Source organism: Monodon monoceros, unplaced genomic scaffold (genome assembly GCF_005190385.1).
Source record: "Monodon monoceros isolate NGI ecotype Baffin Bay Population unplaced genomic scaffold, NGI_Narwhal_1 Super_Scaffold_11, whole genome shotgun sequence".
Classification (NCBI taxonomy): Eukaryota; Metazoa; Chordata; class Mammalia; order Artiodactyla; family Monodontidae; genus Monodon; species Monodon monoceros.
In genome coordinates this window covers 133,902,083-133,921,738 of record NW_021703767.1, presented here as the reverse complement: position 1 = coordinate 133,921,738, position 19,656 = coordinate 133,902,083, and the positions used below count along the sequence as shown (strand labels likewise).

Genomic DNA, 19,656 nt, shown 5'->3' with positions numbered 1-19,656 from the left:
GGGATGGTCTAGAGGTAATTTATATCCTCATGGGGGAACCCCGAGCAGGGATCAGTTAGCAGAGGACAGACAAGAGGCAGGCAGACACCTGGAAAGCAGGGAGCTAATACTTGCTATGTCTAGGGCAATGGACTTCTATTTGTGTTGCTTATCCAAATGAGGGATGAGGATGCAAAGATGACATGTGATTTTGAGATAAGAATATCTCTAGAAATCAAGAAGCCTGATTTCTCTTCTCTGCTTTACCATGGATTGCTATAATTAAGTCTTTAAACGCAAGTGCCTAGGTATTTTAGTGGTAGATTTTCCATTACGTGTGTGGGTAATAGTCACTGTGCTCTGATTTTACTTACTTGCAAATTTCTCTTTAAAAATGGGAATTGACATTTTGTTATTCATTCAATTTTTGAGCTCAGAACAATAATTTAACACTCAAATCCTGCTCCAATTTTGTCCTTAAATAACCATAAATTGCTGCTATACATACTTTTTTTTAAAAAAAGCACATCTAAATTGTGACTGGTCTTCAGAAAGACCCATCTAATTTACTCAGGAATCTATGACCACTGAAGTGCCCAATTGAGAAGTCATGGAACAGAATTTAATAGTTTTTAAATACTGCAACCTCTTATAGTAAGAGAAGAATCTCATACCTTCTTTATTCCAGAACATTCATGGGTTTTCTGTTTTGAAAATGACAGAACACAATTTCTCAGAATGTGTAGTTTTTATCTGCTCTGCAGAGGTGATGAAATAATCACGCCTGAGCTGTCAGCAGTGACTCAAGGCCACGTGTCACTTTATCTAGTGGTGCCTTTTTTTTTTTTTTTTTTTTGCGGTATGCGGGCCTCTCACTGCTGTGGCCTCTCCCGTTGCGGAGCACAGGCTCCGGACGCGCAGGCTCAAGGGCCACAGCTCACTGGCCCAGCCGCTCCGCGGCACGTGGGATCTTCCCGGACCGGGGCACGAAGAACCCGTGTCCCCTGCCTCGGCAGGCGGACTCTCAACCACTGCGCCACCAGGGAAGCCCCTAGTGGTGCCTTTTTACAGACTCCACAACTATAGGTCTTTTAGCTTGCTTAAGCAATTTCACGTCACCAAAGTTAGATATTTCGCTTGATTAAATGAGACCTTGGTAGAGATGGAAGAAACCAAGCTCAGTTCCTGATCTGCCCACTCACCAGATCAGCAATAGCATTCTCTGTGCTAATATTCCCAGCTTTCCTCTGCCTTGTGTCAGAGCTTAAACAACTTAACTGATACCAATAATGAAAGATTCCAGAATTAGAATTCTGGCAGGTACAGGCCTCTGGCAGACCTCTACTAAAGGCCCCTTGTCAGGATCCCTGCATGGGATCCAGCAGGAAGCCAGGGAAAGATGATTCTAATAATAGTGTTCGCTGGGCTTTGAAGATGTTTTCCACATTCCTCAGCTGGGCTCCAGTGACGAAGTAGTGATGGCGTCCAGTCCATTTTTACCCCAAGAATGCCTGATGGCCAATAATTTTCCATCTCTCCTTGGGATCAGGATCTGCCTCAGCTTAGGATCGTTCTTCTCAGGACCTGACTTAAACAAGAATGTCCTAGAAAGTGCGTGATCCCAGGAAGCTTAGGAATTCTTCTGCCCGTTGTCATCTTATGCTAGAATTTGAGCTTTGTGAGAACAGGGACCACATCTGCCTCTGTCATTGCTGTTTCCTCAGTACCTGGCACAGAGAACACATTCAAATACTGGTGAAATGATTGAATGCTTTCTAGCCTCATTTATAGAGGAACCATATGGATGTCAGGGACTGAATCCTAGAATCTTCATATTGCCAGGGCCTAGCACAGTACCTGGCACTGTTTCTAGTATTCAGTGAGTATTTAGTTTAATGACTGAATAAATAAATACTGTTTTGAATACCTAAAAGGCATTATAAAATTCTCCTGGCCAATTTCCATTTTATATGGTCCACAAGATTTTTAAATTAGGCTTTATTGTATTTACTCAGAAGTATTTTATTGCTAAAATATGGTAAAGAAATAATATGCTAATGATATTTCCCAAGTCATAAAGCCAAGAAGTCCATTGTTATAGTCCCTTAGTAGTTAATTGGCTAATCAGAATTTTAAAGGACACTGATTTCTATATAAATGTAATTTTGTGATATTTTTGTGCTCAAATAAGAGTTTATGCTATAAACAATTCTATGTCTGAAATGCTTTTTCTCTTGTATCAGAGAGAGTTGTTAATTCCTAACCAATTTAGGTAAATTGGTAAAACTATCTCCTGTTTAGGGCAGAGTAAATAACTCTTTCTCCTGTTTTAAAAAATTTAAGTGTAATTTGTACACAAAACACAGATCTTAAGTGTTCAGTCTGATGAGTTTTGACAGCTGTGTATACCCCTGTAAGCACCATCTAAAACAATATATCTGGAGTGAACATTTCTTTCACCCGAGAATTCCCTGGTGTCCCTTTACGGTCAATTCCAACCCTTCATCCCAAGGCAACCACTGTCTGATTTCTATTACCTTATATTAGTTTTGCCTTTTCTTGAGCTTCCCATAAATAGAGCCACACAGTATGCACTCATTTTTGTCTAGCTTTCTTCATTCAGAATAATGTTTTTGCAATTCATGCGTGTTGTTGCATGTATCAGTAGTTTCTTCCTTTAGATTGTTGAGTTGTATTCCACTATACAATGTATCACAAGTTGTTTATCTATTCTCTTGTTGATAGATACTGGGTTATTTCCAGATTTGGGGTGTTATGAACAAGACTGCTAAGAGCATTCTTGTACAGGTGTTTTGATGTTTTTGTTTGTTGTTTTTGGTTTTGGTGTTTATCTTTCCCTTGGGTAAACATTTAGAAATTAAATTGTCCTAATGGATAGATCTATGTTTAACTTTATAAGAAACTACAAACTGTTTTACAAAGTAATTATACCTTTTTCCACTCTCATCAGGAATATATGGGGGTTCTAACTGCTCTTCATCTTTGCCAACATTCGCTACTGTCAGTCTTTCTGATTTTATCTATTCTAGTTGGTGTGAAAATGCTATCTCATTGTGTTTTAATTTGCATTTTCCTGGGCATCTTTTCATAGAATATTGGTGATTTGTATATCTTCTTTTGTGAACTGTCCAGGTTGTTTGCCTGTGTTTAATGGGTTGTTTGTCTTTTTATTCTTGATTTGTAAGAATACTTTATATATTCTGGATGGAAGTCTTTGTCAGATAAATGTACTGCAAATATTATCCTCCCCCAGTGTGTGGCTTGCCTGTTCATTTTCTTAGTGATATCTTTTGATGAGCAGAAAATTATTATTTCAGTGAAGTTTCTTTTACCAGTTTTTTTCTTCTGTGGCTAGTGCATTTTATTTTCCTATTGAAGAAATCTCCTATCTAAGACTCACCTTAGTTTCCATTGTTGAGGGTCCTTAAGACCATGCTCGGCTTCGAAGTTTCACTAGAAGGACTCACAGAACTCAGAAAAGCTGATAGACTCATGTTTATAGTATACTGTGGCAAAAGATTATAGATTAAAATCAGGAAGGGAAAAAGGTTGGTGTTGTAGACTGAAAAAATGCACAACCTAGAAGCTGAGGGTTATGTTTTATTCGGCGGACTTTCTGAGGTCTTCAAGCCAGGGAGACAGGACTCTCAGATCACTCTGAGGGACTGCTCTGAAGAGGCAAGGGGGGAGCCAGGATATACAGTAGTTTTTGCGACAAATACCAGGTAGTCGGAACATCAAAAGTTTACTGTTAATTAAAGAAAACCAGACATCTCACGTTAAAGAATGGAGCGCTTTTCTGTATATGGGAAGATGCAAGAGTCTGGGCTCACTGAAATCATTGCTTTGATATGCACCTCAGCTACCTGGGGCCAGCATCCTGTGCTTTCTCATCCAGGGTCTCCTCAGGGTGCACCGTCGGGGTGGCTGCCGCAGTTGACTGCTAGATGGTGGGCATTCGGTTTCCATCCTGAGTTCCCTCAGGGCTCACCACTGGGGAGGCTACAATGTGATGGCTTGATGGCTGCAGCATCCTCTGTTTACTGATATGGCAGGCAACATTTTTCACTCAGAGTCTTAAGAGAAACCAGGTACAACTTTCCAGGTGTCCGCTCCCAGTGGACTGCTTAAATCTCCTGGGAACCATGTAGGGCAACACATGTGAAGTGTTGCCAACCAGGGAAGCTCACCCAGGACTTGGTGACCCCAAGGTTTGTTATTAGAGGTCAGTCATGTAGTCATGAAGCAACCATGTGACTAACATTAGCTACTCCATCTCCAGTTCCCTCCAGAGGTCAGACTGATATAGTGTGGCAGGGGCCCAGGTTGAACAGAAACAGACTTTTACCATAAATCTGATTGTTAGCATAAACTTTGGTGTGGCTCAAGGCCCCAGGTCTACAAAGACACTTTTATCAGGTTGGATATTCCAAGGGCTAGAGGAGATTATCTCCCAGTTGTCCCTCGAGGTCCAGTCCTAAACAATGTTGGAATGTGCAGGATTGGGACAGTCCATGCCCGCTGAGTTAGCCCTTTACTGTACAGTCTCAAAGGTATTCTGTATTCTTCTAAAAGCTCTGTGGTTCTAACATTTGTATTAAATCTGTGGTCCACGTCAAGTTAATGTCTGTGTGTGGAGTGAGATAAAAATTAAAGTCCATCTTTTTCCATAAAGGTATCCAGCAGTTCAGTACCACTTGTTTAAAAGTCTTTCCTTTCCCCATTGAATTAAATTGGATCCTTGGTTGAAAATCAATTGACTATATAGATATAAGCCAATTTCTGGACCTTCTATTCTTTCTCTAGTACCACACTAACTGAATTATGTAGCTTTATAGCAAGTCTTGACTTTAAATAGCCTGAATCCTCCAACTTTATTCTTTTTTTTATTATTTTGGCAATTCTGGGTTCTTTGCATTTCCTTATAAATTTTAGAATCTACATGTCAACTTCTATAAAAATTATTGGGATTTTGGTTGGAATTACACTGAATCTATAGATCAATTTGGAAAGAACTGATCCCTTAATATTATTGAATTATCTAATCCATGAACATGGACTATCTCTTCATTCAATTAGTCTTCTTCACATTCCCTCAGTAGTGTTTTATAGTTTTTAGTGCAGAAGTCTTGTATATATTTTTTTTCAATTGAGAGAAAATAAATTCCTCTTTTTTTCTGCATCTAACCTGTTCCCTTCCATGGCTGTACTTTTTTTAATGTGACTGTTTCCTTGGACGTTTATGTGCACTCACACTTTCTTTATCTTTATTGGCTCCCATACCTCCTTCCTTAAAACCCTTAACAGTTGATTCTTGATACATGTTAAGTACAGCTGCTTGTGATTTTTTTTTAAATTGTGAAGATATATAGTGATTCTCAAAGTGAAGGTAGAGAGGTGAAGAGGGCAAAACTCCCCACCAGGTGGGCATCTCAGAACTTTATCCTCTTCCATTCTGATGTATTTCCCTAGGCCAGAGACTCCCATGGGCCAGGGTTAACGGGAGAGATTTGTATCCCTCTCAGATACTGGGTCAGAAAATAAATTAGTTGAAAACCACCACTCTAGAAGTAGAAACCTCAAAATTTATTCCTAGAGATATGTCTTGGGGAGTTTATCTCATGATTTTATACAACCACGATTAATGTGTAATTGCTAATTATTTGTTATATTAAACAAATATTACAAATTGTGTTCAGACCCAATTAGGTGAGCCCTACAGTCTAGCTTATATCCACCCTCTCATGAGGGCTAGCTTTTCTATCCCTAACAAGCACTCCTTTTGCTTCACATAACAGTCACAAAGATTTACATGCCACACGCAAAATAACCATGGTCTTCCTAGATGAAAGGAAACATGTTTCACTTGAAAGGCAGATTCCTAAGGAATAAGTAATAGCAAACTAACTTTTATCACATAGTTTTTATAAAGGCCTATAAAATCTTGAGTTTCTTGAGATATGGAGAGAGTTCATTTTCTAAGTTAATAGAAACCTCACAGTATGGCAAACAGATTAGAATTACATATAGATGTCTTTCATTGAAGCAAATTCGATACACTCAACCTTAAAGGTAAAGAATTAAGAAAGTTGGAAACCAATTCATTTTATAGAATTGAGACCTTCAGCTTAGAGAATTTGTGAGTAGAAGTACATGATGAACGTTAGCTCAAATGTTAGAATCATTTGGAAAAGTATTATTTTGCAACCATGGCAACTGTTTTAAATTTCCAAATAAAAGATGGATGTATATAATAAGCATTCTGAAAGAGGTAAATATGAATCATAATCCATTCAGGGTACATCAATAATGACAGACTAGAAAATTACAGAGATGCAAAGAGAATATTTTTTCTATCCAAAAACCAAAGTCTCATATTTATATTTACTTTTTCCAGCTACTCCTTGCACTTAAGAAGATAATTTTAAAGTAAGTTATATGTTTTTATGATGGAAAAAAGTATAGGTAGGATGAGGTGAGAATATGATAGAAAGAAAAGGAGATTTTGATGGAAGGAGAAGGAAAAGAATAGAGAAAAAAGGCCTCAGAGGGAAGATGAACATAGAGGAGGAAGGAGAGGTGAAAAGAACAGAATAGAAACTGAGCGTGGAAATAAGGAGGCAGGGCAGACAGGTAGGCCCCTGAGTTTGAGATGGGTTTGGTCAGCATCCCTCAAGGGCCCACACTATCATTCAGGCCTCTTTTTGGTCCTGTAATCTTAGCAGGATGGTGAATGTGATGGTAGAAGCCATTTGGCTCAGCTGATCACAAGCTGTCAGAGTCAGAAGGGGCTTTCACTGAACCCTGCCTCTCACCCATGCCAGGGCCAGGGAGCCTGTGTGTCTGAAAATGATTTTCTAATCTCTACTTACACAGTTCCAGAAACGGAGCTCTTACTATTTTAAATTGAGCCTGTGAAATCACTAGAAAGGATTTCCTGTGTCATAGCCTTTTAACTGTCTTCTGTTACTGTCTGTAACTTTTGTAAACTTATTTTTTAAAAGCCACGCGAAGAAGCGCTGCTTTCCCTCATGGCAGCTCTCACAGTACTGGAGGACTTGCTCCCCTGCTTTTTTAGCCATTTCTCTTCCATCGTAATTTTCATACCTCCCTACTGTTCCACTCCATTTTATAGACACAGAATTCAGTTCTGCCAGAAATTAATGCATCACCAAAACAGTCTGCCATGATTGTACAGTTAGTTACCTCCTGCAGTGTAGACAGTCAGCTAGTATTTCTAGCAACATATCATATTTACTATTAAAGGAAAACGTGTTTCCTATAAGAGGTTAATATATACTTACTATATATAGATACCATATTTACTTTTGAGGGATAATTTCACAGGGTACAGAATTCTAGGTTGGTGGTTTTTTCTCTCAAAACTTTACATATTCACTGCACTCTCTTCTTGCATACGTGGTTTCTGAGGATAATTAGAATGTTGTTCTTATTTTTGCTCCTCTATAGGTAAGCTGTTTTTTTTCCTCGGGCTTATTTCAGGATTTTTTTTTTCCTGTGATTTTCCATAGTTTAAAAATGATATGACTAAGCATAGTTTTTTTTTTGGCATTTTTCTTGCCTGGTGTTCTCTGAACTTCCTGGATCTTTGGTTTGTTGACTGACATTAATTTGGGGGAAATTCTCAGTCATTGTTTCAAATATTTCTTCTGTTCTTTTCTCTCTTTCTTCTTCTGGTGTTCCCATTATTTGAATGTTACATCTTTTAGGGTTGTCCCACAATTCTTGGATATTCTGCTCTGCTTTTTCTGTCTTTTCTGTTTGCTTGGGGAGTTTCTATTGAAATATCCTCAACCTCAGAGATTCTTTCCTCAGCCATGTCCATCAATAATAAGCCCATCAAAGACATACTTTGTTTATGTTACAGTATTTTTGATCTCTGTCATTTCTTTTTTTTTTTCCTTAGAAGTTCCTCCCCTCTGCTTATATTTCCTATCTGTTCTTGCATGCTGTATACTTTATTCCTTAAGAGTCTTTAGCATTTTAATCATAGTGATTTAAAATTTCCAGTCTGATAATTCCAACATCCCTGCTGTATCTGAGTCTGGTTCTGAAGCTTGGTCGCTCTCTCTCTTCAAAGTATGCTTTTTGCTTTTTTAGTATATCTTTTAATTTTTTTTTTTTTTAATAGTTGGACATGTTGTACTGGGTAAAAGGAACTCCAGAAATAGGCCTTTAGTAATGTGGTGATAAGGTGTGGAGGAAAGGAAGCATTCTATGGTCCTATGATTAGGTCTCAATCTTTTAGTGAGCCTGGGCTTCCAGACTGTGAACTTGACACATGCCTCTCAGCTGCAGCCCCCACCAACATCAGGTGGAACAGGACGGCTAGAGGGGGCTGGGGCTGGGTACTTGCCTTCCCCCAGGTCAGTTAGGCTCGGCAAAAATCCCTGTAGGTTGGACTCTGGTTAAATATTTCTCCTGAGGGCAGACCATTTAAGAAGAACAAGATGCTCTGGTGTATTTCAAACGGTTCCTTTTCCTCTACCCCTGCCAGAAGCACAATTTTTCTCCCATATTTACCATGAGAACCTGGTAGAGCTCCAGGAGGTAAAACTCGCTGAAGTTTGGGCTGCCCCTCCACCCTCCTGACTGGGTCCCCTGGGAGATTTTAACTCTCAAGTTTGTCCACACTGAGCTTCTAGCAATTCAGCCACAGTTCCAATTTCCCTACCCCAGCACTGGTTCTTGTGGGTTTCTGCTCTGGTAGGTCGTGATCCTCTGTATTCACCCGTCACTCTCTCCGATCTGGGTGACAGCAGTTTGCCCTTTGACCTCACTTCTCTTATGGATCTAAGAAAAAAATGTTGATTTTTTTTTTTCAGTTTGTTCAGCTTTCTACTTGTTGTTAGGACAGTGTAAAGACTTCCAAGCATTTTACACGCTTGCCTGGAAACCCAGAAGTTCACTCATCTAGAATTAATGTACCCCAAGAATCTTATTTTTCTCCTGCAACATCATTATGGGCTCAGATTAGCCTTGTAGACCAGACCAAAACATTCATTTTTGGGAGCTTGACTTTTTGTTTTTTAATATGAACTCACGTTAATCCATGCCTCCCTATTCTATCTGTAATGAGCAGTTGTCAAAAGTTTTAACCTAAGTGTATAAGCTTTTATTTATCTTCATTAAATGTTATGTGTTTCATTTATTTCTCATGCTACCCTCTTGAGAGTATTTTAAATTTTGATTATTTTATCTGATGTATTGGGTGCCTCTGCAGCTTTTGGTCTAAAATTCATAAGCCCATGTTCTCTTTCTTCAAGTCTTAAAACTATAGGATCTTCTATCTCAAAGGGACACAAAATATCATATAACTCAGCCCCCATGGTTTAAAGATAAGGAAACTAAGGTCCAGACAACAGGCTAAATAACTCTTCCAAGTTACGCAATTCAGTGACAGAAGATTATGACCTTTAAAAAAAAGGACTGGTGAGGAGGTCTGTGAACCAAGTCTGAGACACATGTCACCAAAGGGGTGCTAGAACATTCAGCGGTACAAGTGAGGTACAGTTGTTCAGCTGTAACTAAGTGTGTATTATCCTCCATTATATCCACTGCACCTTGATAAAATCCAACAGAGGTCAGCGCTTCAGATAAGAAATAGAGTTGTCTTAGAATGACTTGTTTTTAGTGAACCAGACTGGCTACTTGTAATAAACACAGCCATTTCCAAGTAATTAGTAAAAATATTTGTATAAACCAGTCTATTTTACAGTTTGGTTTCCACACTCCTTTTGAAAAATCAGAATATTTCCCCACTTCCATTCTCTGATATTTCTATTTTTATTTAATAAAACAAAATGAGTAATATACTTAAGAGAAACCCAACTGTCTAAAATTTTAAATGTATCTAAATAACAGTTGGATCAACAGACTATTTGAAAATGTGAGGGAAAATCTTTGATGCAATTGCTTTAATTTTTTAAATATTTATTTATTTTATTTATTTACTTGGTTGTGCTGGGTCTTAGTTGTGGCAGGCAGGCTCCTTAGTTGCAGTTCACAGGCTCCTTATTTGTGGCTCACCGGCTCCTTAGTTGTGGCATGTGAACCCTTAGTTGCGGCATGCATGTGGGATCGTGCAGGGGCCCCCTGCATTGGGAGCAAGGAGTCTTAACCACTATACCATCGGGGAAGTCCTGATGCTATTGCTTTAATCAGATGCAAATGTGCAGCTTTAAATACTTATATTGGGAAAAAGAGAAAATGAGTAAGTGAATGAATGAATGAACCAAGCATTCAACCTTTGGGAATATAGATAAAATAATTAAAAATGAGTTGAAAACTCATTATTTGACAAAAATATAAACAAGCATTTAACAACATTTTATTGCAAGAGGAGTGAAATAAACAAATATTAGATACTTAATATCAGACTTGAAAGAAATCTGTAGGTAAGAAGGAAATAAATCAGGGTGGTGAAAAGATTTGGATACCAGGAAATGAAAGAAGGTTGTGGAGAGTTTTTACAGAGGCGATACTTTTTTTTTTTTTAAGTTTTAGAAAGGTTTTAGAAGCTGAATGAGAGCAGTTCATGATCCTGGGAATTAAGAAGGCATTGGAGACCCTAGAAGCTCTTTCAGTAAACAGAGTGTGAGTTAGAAAGCCAGGCTGCAAGAGATCAAGTTGGTAGGAAGAGGGTAGAAGAGGCAGCAAGAGTCACCCACTTTCAGAATTTCAGAAACTGTACACAAAGGGCCCAACAGTGAAGCCAGGTTGGGTTCTGGTACAGGTATTTCGAAGGATTCATGGATCTTCAGGAAGATGCCTCTGTTGCTGCTGATTTAACCCACTGAAGAGGCTGTGCTAAAAGAAAGTTCTTGGCACAATTTCCAAACAATCCCTCCTAGGTGATACTGTTTTTAATAATAGTATGTAGTGTAGACGACAGTAACAAAGAACTTTGATTACACAGAGCCAGTTGCTCATTAGATTTGGTGTTCAATGTCTTGTTAACTCTAAAGCCCTCTTAGCATTTCTTTTAACACTATTTACACGTTGCCGCCATCTTTTTTTGTTTTGTTTTGTTTTGGTTTTTGTGGCTTTTTGTGTTTTTTTGTGGTACGCGGACCTCTCTCACTGTTGTGGCCTCTCCCGTTGCGGAGCACAGGCTCCAGACGCGCAGGCTCAGTGGCCATGGCTTACGGGCCCAGCCGCTCCGCGGCATGTGGGATCTTCCCGGACCGGGACACGAACCCGCGTCCCCTGCATCGGCAGGCGGACTCCCAACCACTGCGCCACCAGGGAAGCCCCATTGCCGCCATCTTTAATCCAATCCAGTCCGGTCCTCACTGTCCATCAGATCTCTTGACAACTGCATTAATTTTCATGAATTTAGCACACGTGACTTGACAGCCAATAATAATTGTTGCAGAATGTTTAGTGTGTCTTGCGAAGACCGCTGCTGCTAATATTTAAGGTCTCTCTTAGCTAACTTTGTCATAAAAGTTGTCATGCCTGAAACACAAACAGCGGGCAGCATGCTTAGCATGCCTGCTCTAGAAGTACATGGGTTATAATTGTTTCTACCTGAAAATAGTCACCTTCAATAGTTGTTTTCAAAATTCTTCTTATTCTTCTGGAAGCATGGGTAGTGGATGAGGGGGAAATTGGTTGAAAACAAAAAACGTTCAAAAAAGGAAAACAGCGCTCATCCTCTTTTAAGAGCTATTCAGATGAAAAATGGTTCGGCATGAGCTTGATCTGTGTGTTTTTCATGGTTTGTAGTAGTAATGAAGATGCCATAACCATAGTCTCTTGATAATGCTCTAGCAGTTTCTTAGTACTTTTATCAACATATGAATTTTAGAACTGGCAATATGGGAATTTGACTAGTACATTTTTGTTTATAAAAAAAGGGTAACAACATTATAACTTCTTCATATCCGTGAATTATGGATCTTGACTTGCATACAAGCGCAACTAAACCGCAGTGGAATTTCAGTATCCTGATAACCCTTCTTTCCACTATGACTCGCGAGAAAGGGGGATGCACGCAGGCTGCTGAGTGCACTGAGTGCCAGAGGGGAACGCCTTCTGAATCCAGAATTTATGAGTTCTTTACATGTCATTCATTCTTTTTCTCAATAAACATGTATTGAGCGCCTTCTCTGTTGCCAAGCTGTAGTGTCTATACATTGAGAGGTCTCTACTTCCTTAGGAAGCGTATAAAAATTGGAAATAGGGCTTCCCTGGCAGCGCAGTGGTTGAGAGTCTGCCTGCCAATGCAGGGGACATGGGTTCGTGCCCTGGTCCGGGAAGATCCCACATGCCGCGGAGCAGCTGGGCCCGTGAGCCATGGCTGCTGAGCCTGCGCGTCCGGAGCCTGTGCTCCGCAACGGGAGAGGCCACAGCGCTGAGAGGCCCGCGTACCGCAAAAAAATAAATAAATGAATAAAAAATTGGAAATAAGTGGTGCATCATCACTATATATACTCATCTCCATTAGGAAACATTATTTTCAATAATTTTTCGAAGAACATTAAATAGCTTTGTTCTTTAAAGATGAAATGATGCAAAACGAACCATTTGAAAAAGGATTTTTTTTCACATTTCATGCGTTATAAATGAATAGCTCGTTTCTTTTATAAAGCAAATTCCAGGTTTTAAATTTGATTTGTCCAATCTCTGAAGCAATATAAGTTTCCCATACCTAGCCCATAATATTAGCTAGGACCGTTAAAGACTTTATGGAAGGAAGAAGCATAGTGTTCTTTGCTTTTTATTACAGAACTCTGGATCAGTTCTGTTCTAGCGCCCTATCTAGTAACGGCAAGGTTACAGCTGTCATATAAAAAGTAGGAGAATTACCATGTAAGTGCTGCCAGGTAGATCTGAGAGGACGAAATGATGGCAAAATTCAAGGTAACTAAAATCATAACAAGTGGATCCCTCAAACTTGATTTTCAGTTTCCTACTTTTATGAAAAAGAAGCTAAATGTGAGAAAACAAGCTTCTATTAATGATTGGGCAGTAAAAATGCAAACTTTGATATTGACATGGTCAGCCTCCTACAACTAAAATAATTTATAATCATAACTGGTCTTTCACGTAATAGCCCTGAGATACTTCAAGATGATGAATCATTTGGGAAGTAATCATTCATTTTAGCCAATGTTGACTTGGTGTCCTCTATCTGCCAGACAGAGCACAGGTGCTGGCAAACCCTGGTGTCCGAGAGAGGACCTGTCTGAGAGGGAGCGGGGAGTGGAGGGCAGTTGGCTGCTGCTGAGACGTGGCGCGAAGTAAGGGTGGACCTTTGCTCTGCGGAGTCATTGGTGACCTCCAGGGGTGGTTTCAGAGCGATGGCAAGGAGGCCACAGCCAGACCTTAGTGGGCCAGGACTGGAGAAGCACAAGTAGCACATTAAGACACTTCTGAAAAGACGTGTTGTGAGGAGGGAAAGAAGTAGGATGGTAACCAGGAAGGAATGCAGGTTCAAAGGAGAAGTTGGGAGACACGCGTGCGCGCGCACACACACACCACGGTTGTGTGCTCATGGGAAAGATACGGTAGAAAGGGGGAAATGGTGATGCAGGAGAGCAAGATCCAGGAGCAACAGTCTCCAAAGGTCAGAGCAGATGGGATCTCCCCGCACGTGGGGAGGCGGGCCGTGGCCAGGAGCAAGGGACGCTTCCTCCATGGGAATAGGTGTAAAGGCTTAGACTACAGGCAGACGCAGCTGCCTTTTAACACATGTTTCTAGAACACCTGTTATGTTCTAGGCGACTGGCAACATGGCAGAGAGACCGAAGTCCTGTCTCCATGAAACATTTATTCCAGTGGGGGTTGGGGGAGGTGGACAGATCATAGCCAAATAAGTAAAATATGTAGTATGTCAGATGATGCAAAGCACCATCAGGAAGAGTAAAGCAGGGACGTGGGGGAGGAGGATACGGAACGCGGGGACGGTAGTGTGGGGTGAGGGTGGACCCAATACTCGTGGACCAGAGCCCTTGATGTACTTCTATGAACTGACTTCATGGCTCTCAGACACATTTATTTTTCAAAGTCAGATTAAATATGGCCTTGTTCCCACAGGCCAGAGTTTGTGGGAAATCTATTCTCAGCCTGGCTTCCCAGGTGCCCCCTTCTGTGGGTTACCCCAGACTCGCCCAGCCCTGTACCTCTCCTTCAGAGTCCTCATCACAGGTTTTAGTCATACATCTGTTTATGTGATTATGTGATGAATGTGTTTTCTAGAATCTCCAGGAGGGAAACTATGTCTGTTTTGGACAGTTGCAGTGTTGGCTATAATGGGCCCTGTTTGTTGAATGAATGAATGAATGGAAAGTAAAAAGACTATTTTCCATAAGCCACATCTTTAAGAATCTTGTTGTTTTCTTATTCTGTGGTCACTTTGAAATTATCACGCCTCACTTCGTGTAGCTGATCTTGACCTTTTCCAAAGCAGGTAAGGTATGTTTTTACATCAACAGAGCATGTGAAATAGAGTTGTCCTCTAATTTAAACAATGTCTCTCCACCTAATTTGTTTTTTTACAGGACTAGTGCCAAAGGTGCTCCCCTGAATATAAATAAAGTCTCTACTAGCCTGATGAATTTTGGAAGAAAGTTGATTTCTCCGGCAACGGCCCCGGGCGGTGCGGATGGCCCAGTACCGGGAGGCAGTGGCGGTGCCTCCTCCCCGGCTGTGGTTCCCACCAGGACCCTGGCAGAGGCCCCCACGCATCCTCTGCAGCAGCAGCAGAGGCTGATGAAATCGGAAAGCATGCCAGTGCAGCTGAACAAAGGTAAGGGGAGATGCTGGTCAATCTAGAGGAAACACTCCCAGGGTAGCCTGGGATTTCCTCACCTGCCTATGAGGAATCCCCGTCCTAGAAAGAGAAATTAGTGCAAGACTTAATTTTTTAAAATCTGTTATAGTACGTCCTTTTTAAATGGCAACATCAGATACTATATTGTTCTTAAGAACGTTTTATGAGGTAATTTGTTAAAGTACTTGTTTTAACGTCTGTACCTTAGTATACTTGCATTTGTGTCCTGGTGATGCCCACAGAGTATGGCGTGAACTGTCACAGCACGGAACTTGACGTCAGTTGACCGAGATCCCTGCTAGCTTTGTATAGTGATGCTTCTGGCTAGAAGAGCATCTGAGATGGGAAGGTCTGGTACCCTGGGCTCTGCTAGTCACAGCATTTGTCTGTGCAGTTGGTTTGGAGGAAGCAGGTCACCAGGCTTGCAGTCCCTGTTCCACCTGCTTTACCTCCAAGGAATACAAACTAGAGCCCAAAGCGGGGAAGAGGCCAAACAGAATATCTCAGGCAGCAGAGTTAGTGTCTGAGTCCCTGCACTGAGAGAACCAGAGAACGTGAGAGCCGGATCACTCAGTTGACGAGTGTGCACTGCTGCTGGGAGTGCCGTCAGCGGCTCTCCTGCTGCTGGGACTCAGGTACGCTCCTTTCCATTTCAAGGCCTTTCCAGCGCTTCACCTGCCTCCGGTGTTTTGTTCATAAGGGAGCCCTTCAGGTTCTTACTCATAACCTTTTTCTCTTATTTTCTACTTATTTCCAAAGACATATGAATTAAGTACCCCTACTCATAGACGATTAGAAACAGCCACATTTATTTTTAGTGATGGGACTCTGCTGTCTATACTACGGAAACAAGAAATAGTAACACGATGGCAGAAAATCTACAAAAATCAGTCCTAAGGCCTCACAAAGCATAGTGTCTGTGGCCAGTTAGTGTCAGAGCAAATACCCTCCTGACCCCTGCCTCATCTGTGTCTTAAAGGTGTCCCTGGATCATAGCCAAGTTCAGTAACAGGTGTTGACAATAACAATAGTAATATTGAATCAGTAAGAAGACCTTAAACCATGTTCCATATACTCTGTTTAAGAAGATTGCATCCAAAATTATTTTAAAAATTAAATTATTGGCATTTAAACTGGTCAGAACTTAAGTTAAATGGACTCTTCTCCAATGATAGAAAATAATGAGTTATTCAATAATAAGTGTGTGTTCTTCTGTTAGTTTCATCATATTATCTATCATTGCCTATATGAAGTATTAGACTTTATATATTTAGTATTTAAATTTCTATTAGAATATTCCATTTACCTTACATACGAATATCTCTTTTAAAATTACGTTTTTCTCTTTTTAATGTAGAGCTATCACACATGATTTAAAAAATAGGAGACTTCAGATCATTAACATATTGTAAATGTATTTTAATGCCAGGAGACATGCCCACTTCCAGGATGGAAATGAATGTTATTTTATATTTGTTAATTGTACTGTCTTACTGTTCTAAACAAATAACGATTTCAATATTGCTTTGATAACAAGCTGTAGTCAGTAGTAGTTCTAACTGATGGCAGCAAATGAGTCAGAGAATCTCTTAATGCCGTTAAATTTTCTGAGGAACCAAGCCAAATAACTATAGAAATATAAAGTTGTGTCTCTAAGGAAATGTCAAGTATTAATATCACAGTAAGTGAGAAAGGAAGTGCATGAGGATGGAACAATTGATGAAAACTAAGTCTCCAGTTACAAGGAAACAACAGAGCACTTAAGCAAAGTATTTGGAACGTGAGCATCACTGGGGCATTTTGTAACTGATCCCTGCGCTGAACAAAAGTGGTCTTGTTTGGCAACTCTCCTTTTTATTTCTGGTTTGTTCTTGTCGTGTCAACCTACAAAAAGCTTGTCTACCTTCATATTAAAGGTATATCGTCCTGCTAATGCCCCTCCCTGCATGAAGTTTTGAATAAAATGGAGTAAAAGGAAGGAGAAAGTTTTATACCAGTAGAAGCGAGGGTAGGTTGATCCCCTTCCTTCATTCACTCTCCAGTGAACCACGGGCAGAATCCTGAAACTTTCAGACCCTTTTCCTCACCCGGAAATAAGAGGTTTGGACTGATCCCTGGGGAGCCTCCCAGCTCCAAAAATCTGCGGTTCCTTTGGTAAAGATACCAACATGCATGGACATATATACACTACCAAACGTAAAATAGAGAGCTAGTGGGAAGCAGCCGCATGGCACAGGGAGATCAGCTCTGTGCTTTGTGACCACCTAGAAGGGTGAGATAGGGAGGGTGGGAGGGAGGGAGACACAAGAGGGAAGAGATATGGGAACATATGTGTATGTATAACTGATTCACTTTGTTATAAAGCAGAAACTAACACACCATTGTAAAGCAATTATACTCCAATAAAGATGTAAAAAAGAAAAAAAGATACCAACATCGGTTGTTTATGCTGGTGTTTCCCACAAGTGTCCTGCTGTGCTGTGACACTGACACATCTGCAGGTGTGTCACCTGGCCCGGGAATGAGTGAGCACAGTGTTTACCCTTTCGGAAGGCATGTGTCGGAATAGGACTTCTGACTATCTCAGAACAGAGTCATCTACTTGGTGCCTTTTTAGTGTACTCTGGTGGAAAATTTTAAAGTTGTTTTGAAAAGGGGTTGTTTACGCAGCTGGATATCCTTATGGCTTTCATAGGTTAGTTAATTCCCGATTACCTGTGCTTGTATAGGGGAAGAGTTCTACGGAGAAGCCAACATTCATGTATGTGTCACTTGAAATGCCTTCTGCTGTTGCCATCTCTGTTGGGGCCGGGGTCCTGAAGGAGGGAGGGAGCACAGGTGATCCTCCATCATTTTCCTGGTGACATCCAATATTAAAATTAGTCTCAGTCTCTAAATATACATTAATAGGTGATCCAGAAGCAGCAGAGTGAAATGGGTAGCAAGCATAGAATTGAAAATTTTCAGATGTACAGAAAATGAGGCACACCATTCACCAGTGAATAGAGAGTTAACTATATTATGAAAATTCAGGACCTGAGAAGTTCCACTAAAAGTTGTTTATCACTTGTTTGGCATATGTACCTATTTATAGATTTTATTTCAGCTATAGGAGAATATAAATGCATGTACCGTTAATTGATAGGAATGGTCTAATTACAACCCAATAATTTCCAGATGAGCTGGCTGTGCTGTAAATCATAATGGTAGCAAGTGGTCAAGGCACTGAGGGTTGTTATATAATTCAAAAATTGATTTTTTTTTTTTTTTACTATTGTGTAAAAGCTACAGGGAAAGCAAATCTGTTAATCATACATTATCATACATAGAAAATATGGTGCCTTTTAAGAAGGCTTGTTTTTCAGCTCATTAATCTCAAAATAGCATGGGGCTTCAGATGCTGATCTATCCAGGGGATGATTCTGTCAACAGCAACTGTGCTTCATATTGAACTTTGTCATCCAGGAAGGAAATCAAAGAACCAAAAAAATCTTCATTCTCAGTGGTCGTGTACCTCGAATGCTTCTCAGTACTTCCTTCTCCTTTCTTTCCTGCATTTTTTAAATGTACTCCCTTTCCCCCCCTTTTCCTCTGTTTTTTGAATTTGAACACTTCTTTATTTTAAGCATTTACTGCAGGTCCAATTTGTAAATGAAATCTCGCCTATAATAAGTATATCAAGTTTAAAGGGTATGCAGTTCACAGATTTATTTTTACATGTTGACATTTATAAGTGCATGTGGTAACTTATGAAATCTTTTCGATACTTAATATGAAATTAGAACTTGTTTAGGTCTTTATCTTATCACTGAAGAAATTGGTTTCAAGTTTAGTTAAAAATAAATTTTGTCTGTTGCAGGAGGAAATCAATTTCAGAAGAATGTTGACTTCTTAATAAAGGCATTTAACTTACTTTTGGATAAAGAATTTTTTTAAAAAAATAAAATATAAAATCATGCTGTTATTTGTAGCATAATGAAATCTGCTCAGCCAAGTCTTTTGATGGCTAAAGTTTCCTATGCTTTAGAGTAATAGAAACTTGTTTTTTTCCTTAAGAAAAACAGGCACAAAAGCTTTTTAGGAAACACTTTTTAAAAATCAGTTGCTTTAAAAAATATTTTATATTTTTCTAAGATTGTGTTGTATTTTCTGTTTCACTGTACTTTTAGTAATTAGGTTGATAAGTAAAAGTATTCCAGCATTAAATATGAAAGAAAAGTTGATTTTCTTTTCCTCTTTATGATATCTAATTATTTTTTCTTATGAAATCCAGGCGATGTAGTTACAGGAAGCGATGCTCAGGTTTCTGTTCCTGCCCAGACCCTAATTGACCTCCCAGGTACAGTTACCATGGCAATGCAGTATCTCTTTGCCTGCAGTACTATCATTGCCTCTTCCCAAACTCCATTTTCCTTTTTGCCCACCTTCCATTCATGCTGTTTATCAGTTCACTCCATTGTTCAGCCACTGAGTGGCACTGTTGTTAAGAACAAAAGTCCCCTCTCATGTCATATCGTGCTGATGCTGATGCCAAATCCCGTTAAGCTGTGGGTTTTTTATCAAGTTTGCACCAGCTTCTTTCCTTGCCAAAATATGGTCACTCTAGATTTTGTGATTATTTTACCACCATATTTTATTTGGCAGCTCACGCTGAGGTGTTCTTTCAGTTGTGCATAGATGCTCTGTGACAAGATTTGACAAATTAGTTTTGAGGTTAAGACATTTTAGATGCTGTGTGTATACATATTATTGTATGTATTAGCCATAGGTACTTATTATATTTTAGCTAAAAGAATCACAACTTGATTCTGAAATACATTTTTAAGTACAGGCTTCGTACTATGAATCATACTAAC

At 39.8% G+C, this 19,656-nt stretch overlaps 1 protein-coding gene across 8 annotated transcripts in view; it reads left to right on the top strand.

Moving 5' to 3' along the window:
* TBC1D5 (TBC1 domain family member 5) overlaps window positions 1–19,656 on the top strand; it is a 540,605-nt gene that overhangs the window by 440,961 nt on the left and 79,988 nt on the right. For 7 of the 8 annotated variants that reach the window (XM_029214159.1, XM_029214153.1, XM_029214160.1 and 4 more), the window contains 2 exons: window positions 14,529–14,776; window positions 19,074–19,139. In XM_029214159.1, the coding sequence (XP_029069992.1) occupies window positions 14,529–14,776; window positions 19,074–19,139 (314 nt within the window). The remainder of the gene's footprint in view (window positions 1–14,528; window positions 14,777–19,073; window positions 19,140–19,656) is intronic. The other variant, XM_029214157.1, reaches the window with a different exon arrangement.